The sequence below is a fragment of the Elephantulus edwardii genome, unplaced genomic scaffold, assembly GCF_000299155.1.
Source record: "Elephantulus edwardii isolate Elephantulus edwardi_28Jun2011 unplaced genomic scaffold, EleEdw1.0 scaffold00006, whole genome shotgun sequence".
Taxonomy (NCBI): Eukaryota; Metazoa; Chordata; class Mammalia; order Macroscelidea; family Macroscelididae; genus Elephantulus; species Elephantulus edwardii.
In genome coordinates this window covers 36,454,112-36,461,956 of record NW_006399756.1, presented here as the reverse complement: position 1 = coordinate 36,461,956, position 7,845 = coordinate 36,454,112, and the positions used below count along the sequence as shown (strand labels likewise).

Here is a 7,845-nt window from a genome sequence, read left to right as displayed (position 1 = left end):
TCAATGTTGTGAAAATGGCAATACTACCAAAGGCAATTTACACATTTAATGCAATCCCAATACAAATACCAATCCCATTCTTCAACAAGATGGAAAAGGCAATCTCCAATTTCGTGTGGAATGGAAAGAAGCCCCGAATAAGCAAAGCACTCCTTAAGAATAGAAGAACGGTAGGAGGTATCTCACATTATGTCATTTGACACCTCAATGAAACAAGGTTCAGCATTACAGCAAACCAGGTTACCTCAGTACAGCATATTGACAGAAGGGTGCTGAACCACTAAGAGGAATGTTCCTTCAAAATGTAATAATAACCAATTTTAAATACAAAGGCCCTCCCCAAGGTCTTGTTAACTCTAAACAAGACTTTTAAATAAAAAACAACCAATATAGTAAGTTGTTGTTGTTGTTGTTATGTGCCTCTGAGTTGCCTGCAAATTACACGTGCTCAGAACCCTTCCCTGTCCTGAGCCAGTCTCACTAATTCTGACACATTAACCCCCATCCCCCCAGACAGTGTATTAAAGAGGGGGGGAAGAGAATAGTTAGGACCTGAAAAACTTTATATAGATTACAAATAGTTGAAGGAACTGTGTGTTTAACCAGCAGACAGGAGAGATTTTTGGTGGATTCCAGCATCAGAAGGAACTTTCATGAAGGCATAAAAGTGAAAACTGTTCATGTTCTATAAGTTAAAAACTACTACAAATGAAAAGAAGAATAAGAGTACTTTGGATAAACAGATTTAAAAGAGAACATCTAAATCTCAAAGGGAAAAGAAGAAGTATATGCAAAAATGATTCTTTGATGAGTGACATTTTTGTCAGTTATTTAATATAGGAGGAAAAGGAGTCGCTGTTTTATAAAGTAGTGTTTACCTCTGAAACACCCCCTCCTCAATTATTTAGTCAAAGGCTATCTTCCTGACGATATGTAGGATATTACTATTTATAATAAAAAGCCCAAGAAACCTGTTGTAAGGCAATAGGTTGGCCCAGCGGACAACAACCCTGCAGGTTAGAGCAGAACTGCCCCAAAGCATTTCCATGATGGTAAATCTTCGTGGAAGTAGACCACCATAACCTTTCTCCTAAGGTACAGAGCCATCAACAGAATATGCTGTTATTACTTGCTCTTAATTTTAGTCTGGACTCACACAGTACAAGACAAAATCTGAAAAGTTAAACATTACTTAGAGCAATTCTATAATGTTTTAGATAAAGAATGAAAAACAAAGTAGAGAAAATACTACTTTCAAAATTGTGAACCAAGAGAGAAGCATCAAAAGACAATGGAAGGAATACAGAGACACTGTATCAAAAAGAACTGGTGGAAATTGAGTTGTCTGAGGAGGTAGCATATGATGAAGAGCAGTGGTACCAAAGGATGAATTCCAACATAAACAGACCGTGTTGACAACACACAAGCCTCCAAGAATTAACAGAACACTAATTGAGGAATTTCAACAAATAGTTGCAGCCCTGGAGTAGCTCTTTCAATATAGCCAAGACATTTTCAATATTAACTGTTAACTAACTGGGAATTGTAACTAGGTATGTTTTCTAAATAGGGACACATATGGAAAAATGATATTGGTGTCCATTTAAACAAAAAGGTGATCCAACACTATGCAGTAATTATTGAACAAAATAATATCACACGAAAATGAAATCTTAAATGACAAGACACTTCCTAACCCTTTACTTCTGGTCAAAATACCATAGCAAATGACTGTGATATACCTACTTATCACTAAATACATGACTTTATTTCTGACAATGACAGTTTAAAAACAACATAAATAGCAAACTACAGAGGGAGTGTTTTATTTTACAATGATATTTATTATTACTTTTTACTAAATTTTATTTCAATATGAAGATTAATTTATCTACCAGTGCACAGCACTGGGGGAGCTCAAGATGGACTTGCATTGCTTAAAGGTTTACTGTCACTCTTAAGATACAACTATAGGCTATTTCCAATAACTAGGAGAGGAGTGAGCCCAGGTAGGTACTTTCCTTTCCCATAACTCTGTTTTCAAAGTCAAAGGGGGGAACAAATAGAAGACACAGAGCTTCAGGACCATGATTAGATCCATTTTGTCCTTCTCCTCTTACTGAGGCAACTATGACCTTCCAATCCTAAATTTCTATAATAGTCCTTACTATTAATTTTATAGTAATGATAAATAAAAGAATTGATTGTCTAACTTTCCTATAATCCCTTCTGGGTGGGTTTTGGCTCACTGGTACCAATAATAATTGTTATTTGATCTTGTTCTAGGAGCCAGGATGGCAGGAGCACTTTGCAAACTGTTGCTAATGAAAAAGTTGGTGGCTGGGACACAACCTGTGAATTCGCATGAGAAAAGCCTTTACTTCTGCTAAGATTATACCAAGCCAATGTTGGTCAGAAGTTCTGCTCTCTCACACAGGAGGTAACCATGAGTCACAAGTCTGGTTTTGTTTTCCTCTAATTATCCTCTCTTTATTCTCAACATATACTCCTGAACATTTGTATTTAACTGGTTGTAGGGCTGGGCGCTGGTATTAGCAATTTCTCTGTCTCTCCCTTTTTATGAAGAAAAGAAAAAAGAAACTGTTGTGTTGTTGGGATTATACACAACAAAACATACAACAGTTTTACATGCACAATCCAAAGACAGTGATTACATTCTGGTTGGACAGGCATCCTCACCTGGCTTTTCTAAATTGCACAGCACTAACTCAGGTAAGTAAGTATGAAGGCATTTACACATTACTCAGGTAAATAGAAGGTCAATACAGCGATTATAAAGGGTTATCATTGAGTGGCCAGCAGGGTGTCAATTTAAGCTACAAAATTTAGGAAGCTTCTTAGAACGATTGTTAGCTTTTCACTAGATGTTGAATGAACAGAAAAGTGAACAGTGCCCAGTGGAGCAGAGTGTTCCAGCGACAGTGCAGAAGGTGTCAAGCCATCTCATCAAATATATATATAATTTTTTTTCAATGATGATTGTCATGGATACCATTTGAGTTTGGCATCTGATTTGCCAGGCAATGCACTGGACATTTTGTGCTCACATAATTACAACTTGCTTTTGCCTTAATACTTTGATTATATTTATTTATCACAGTTTTACAGATAAAAAAACTGAAGTTGAGAGAATTTGAACTTTGTTCCCAGAATGTCACAGCTTATCAATTGTGAGATATTGTGCTATTGGTTCCAACTCTGCTACCCCATATACAACAAAATTAAACATCGTCTGGTATTGTGCCATTGATACAACTTTTGCTATGCCTTTGTTAACTGCTGAAAAGAGGATGTTAGTCTGTTATCAAGAGAAAACCCAAATCTGGGGAATCCCAACTGGGAGCCCCTTTATAATGCTTCTTTAGCTTAAAAAAAAAAAACCCAATACAAAAACAAAACCCCAAATCTGAACTAACCATGAACAACTGAGCAATCTGTCAGTCTCTGGTACCCACAATTAGACAAATATTCAGCAGACTCATTAGAGATTCCCCTGCACACCTCTTGTCATTAATATTCCATTCAGCATCACTGTAGAGAAAACTAGACATCTGCTTTCCCCCCTCATGTTGTTACTGGTTTGCACACAGTCATTTACATACATTGTTTCATGAATTTAAACTGGGTTTTTATACAATCTTTTGCTTACAATGTGTTTCCTTCATGTACATGTGTTTTATGTAATTACTCATATACATTATATTTTATAGAATTAATTACTTTTCTCTAAGCTTATTATTACTCTATTATGTCCCCATTGAATCTTTCCTATTTCTTCACTCCCGCATCCGCCCATTAACCTCTGCTATCTTCTTTCCCTTTTTTATGTCCCTCATTTCTTTTCCATTTCTTTTTGAACATTTATACACTTTTGTTCAATTATCCTTCTATTTTTATAAAACTGAGTTCTTTCGTTCAGCATAATGCTCTCAAGACTCTCCCATATAATACAGTATTTAGGAAACCATTGTTCATTAGTGCTACATGGTATTCCAATGTGTGTACCACAACTTCTCAGTCCATTTATTGGTATGAACATACGTGTACATATCACCATTTGCATCTTAGTTCTGATTTTCTTAGGGTATATTTCTGTAATTCTTAGGATATTACTAGCGGGGTCATAAGGGATTTCCATGCTCAACTTTTGAAGGAAACACTAATCTGCCTTCTAGAGTGGTTGTACCATTTAACAATCCTCCCAGCAGTGTATGAGGGTTCCAGTCTCTCCACATCTTCTTCAATATTTATTGTTTGCAGCTTGTTAAACTTTGCTACTGCTTCTGAAGTGAGATGGTCGCTCATTGTGGTTTTGATCATCATCTCACTGACTTCCAGTGATTTTGAGCATTTCTTCATGTGTCTCTTGGTCATCTAAATGTCTTCTTTTGTTCTGGGTCATTTTATGTATTTTGCTCATTTTTTTATTGAGTTATCAGTCTTTTTCCTATGGAGGCCACCCAATATATTTTAAACTTTAGTTATAAGACCTTGGTGTGAAATGTCATTTCCAAATAAGGAATGGGAAGAGGTCCCGAATAAGCAAAACTCATCTGCTGTTCTGCTGCTATGTTTGAATCCTGCTCATAGCCTTGGTTGAGAACAATCAACACACTAGCATTCAGGGGCCAACTGGGAAAAAAAGCATGAAGAGCCGAGGAATTTCAGGAGTCTTAAATATTACTTTTATTTTGGTTCATATAGAATGTGGGAAGGAGTCAGTGTGCATGCCACTGAACCTTTGTACCCTGAGCCCCAGTAGAGGGTCTCCTCTAGAGCTGCTGATGGCCTTGAACCATAGGCTTCGGGATTGCACTACAGCTTCTTGCCACTAGCTACCGGAGCTCAGGTGCCCAAATCTGTCTGTCATGAACATGACACACATTTTAGAATCCAACATCTGCTAATTGCATTTCCCGTGTCTTTAAAGAATGAATTTGGTGTCTGTATTGGGATTGCATAGAACGTGTAGATTGCCTGATAGGACTGTCATTTTCACAATGTTGAGTCTTCATGAAGAGGAAATATTTTCCTGTTTAACTAGGTCTCATTGTTTTTTTGTAGTAGTGCTTTTTAGTTTTCCTTATAAAGTTCTCTTGTGTATCCAATTAAATTTATTCCAATGCATTGCATGTTGTTGTTGGCTGTTGTAAATGGTATTGATTTCTTAGTTTCCTTTTCTATGCTATATTTATTGCTATAGAGAAATCCCACTGATTGACTGATTGATTTTTATTTCTTTAAAGGTTTTTTTTTAATTTTAATTAAAGTTTACAGAGACTTTAAATTTCCATTTATTCATTGTTGCACTTTTATTTTCTGGTTGTGTACTGTCGAATTGGATCTGACTGGCACTAGAGGAAGTAGCCCTTTATTCTCCAGAGGGGAGGATCTTTCAGGATTGTAGTGCAGCTTCTTGCCAATAAGCCACCAGAGCTCCCTCCCACCGAGTTTTGTATACTGATCTTGTATCCTGCCACTCTACTAAATTGGTCTACTAGGTCGAACAAATTATTTTTGTTGAGTTTTTGGGGTTTTCTGTGTATACTACCATCTTTTCTGTATATAGTGTCAGTTTTACCACCTCTTTGCCAGTTTGGATACCTCTTATTTCCTTCTCTTGTCTCATTACTCTAGCTAATACTTCCAATACAATATTGATATGAGTGGTGTTAGTTGGCATTCTTGTCTGGCCCCTGTCCACAAGGGAAACATCTTTAATTTTTCTCCATTTTGAATGATATTGGTTCTTTGTTTTGTATATACACTTTTTATTATGTTAAAAAAAATCCTGCATAATCCTATTTACTTGACTGCTTTAATTAGGAAGAGGTGATGGATTTAGGCAAAGGCCTTTTCTGCATCAATGATGGGATCATGTGGTTCTTGTTTTTTGCTTTTACAAATGTGATTAATTAGAGATGTCTTTTTATTTTATTTTTTTTTTTTAATTTTGTGTGCGTGTACCGTCAAATTAGATCTGACTGGTACAGGAGGATATTGCGCCTCCTTCTCCGGCAGAGCGTCTGGTGGATTTGAACCGTAGAGATGTCTTTTTAAAATAACGTTAGCGATAGGACTGCAGAGCCCCTTTTCCCACTCCCAGAATGGCTGCTGAACAAATCCAGTTTTCTCCCTCCTCTGTTTCAGTGCAGTATACATTATTGAACCCATCTTACTCAGTCTCTCCCCAACCCCAAGGTCAGTCCTCTTTTACAACTGTGGCACCATGTAATATTTGTCCTTTTGTGACGGGGATATTTCACTCAGCATAATGTTCTCCAGAGTCAACCATTTTGAATAATATTGCATGAGTTCCTTGTTTTTCAATACAGCATAGTATTCCATTGTGGGAATATACCTCTCCACATCTTCTTCAATATTTATTGTTTGCTGCTTGTTAAACTTTGCTACTGCTTCTGAAGTGAGATGGTCGCTCATTGTGGTTTTGATCGTCATCTCTCTTAGGGCTAGGGATTTTGAGCATTTCTTCATGTGTTTGTTAGCCATCTGAATGTCGTCTTTGGTGAAGTGCCTGTTCATATCCTGTGCCCATTTTTCTATTGGATTATTTACCTTTATCTTGTTGTGGTGCTCAAGTATTTCATAAATTCTGGATATAAGTCCCTTATCTGATATGGTATTACCAAATACTTTTTCCCAGTCAGTGGCTTCCCTTTTTACCCTGTTCAAGAAGTTTTTGGATGTGCATAGGGACTTGACTGTTAGAAGATCCCATTCATTTACTTTATCTTCTCCTGGTTGTAGATTGAACATATCTTTATGAAGCAAAACATGGCCACCATGGCCACTCTAAATTTCCTTTTCACTTGCATTAAGCCCAAAATAAGAAAAGTCCAAAAAAAATCCAGCAATGATAGTCTTTTTAAATGAATAATGCAGAGTAGAAATGAATTTAAATGGGCATATATTAATAATTCAGCTCTGCTTATTGTGAAAATGTAGCAATAAATCAGTTAACTAATAAGGTCAATATGGTGGTCAATACAAAAATTACAGAATATTTAGAATAGGATGAGAGACAATTCTAGATATTGAAGAAATAGGGAGATGTGGATAAGAGATCTCATGGAAAAGTGCCCCTAGTATTTTTAGGGAAGTGAATGAAAGAGGGAATTTGTAGATGACAATGAAGAAACAATCTTTTCTTCAAACAGGAATGAAGCAGAGCTGGTAGGGTGGTGGCACAGATATAAATCCATTGTTAACTGCGGTGACATCAATGTCCTTAGGGTCAACCAGAGGCTTCAAGGTAAATTTCTGTAAAATGCTGGTCAGAAATAAAAACAACTCCATGCGGGCCAGTCCTTCTCCCACACAACTACGTTTGCCTAAAAATAACAAAAACAGAGGTTAGATACTCCTTTAGTGCTATACTTTTAACTGACACACAGAGAATATACATTAATTGTGTGAGTAGTGATTGAATAGATAGATAACTGGAACACAAGTTGACTGGATAAGCAGATAGGACAAGGGATATGTTTGCAATCATGCTAATGCCTTATTTTAGTGAATAGTTTTTACTTAACAAACATTTTTTAAAAAGAAAAATCACTATAATTAACAATGAAGAAAATCTCCAAAGAGATTAATTTTCTTAACATTTTTTTATAATGAGTTCAAAGGTAGTAAAAAGTTAAGGAACTGGGGAAGGACTGGCAATGTTTCAATCTGTTTATATATGATTGACATCAATTGAGCAAACTCCAAGGCAGCTCCCAACAACCACCATCCTTATGTCAAAGACTTAAATATTCGGACTTTAGACTCGCTATTTCATTTTCCATCAATCTACTTTTA

The 7,845-nt window shown here is 36.4% G+C and overlaps 2 protein-coding genes across 2 annotated transcripts in view; both read right to left on the bottom strand.

Annotated features, from left to right (window-relative positions):
- LOC102859606 (cytochrome P450 2C18-like) overlaps positions 1-4,159 on the bottom strand; it is a 44,579-nt gene extending 40,420 nt beyond the window's left edge. Inside the window, exon 1 of the mRNA XM_006880214.1 lies at positions 4,135-4,159. Coding sequence (XP_006880276.1) covers positions 4,135-4,159 — 25 coding nt within the window. The remainder of the gene's footprint in view (positions 1-4,134) is intronic.
- A 3,032-nt stretch (positions 4,160-7,191) lies between these two features.
- The window catches only part of LOC102859204 (cytochrome P450 2C5-like), a 53,532-nt gene continuing 52,878 nt past the window's right edge, over positions 7,192-7,845 (bottom strand). Inside the window, exon 8 of the mRNA XM_006880213.1 lies at positions 7,192-7,373. Coding sequence (XP_006880275.1) covers positions 7,192-7,373 — 182 coding nt within the window. The remainder of the gene's footprint in view (positions 7,374-7,845) is intronic.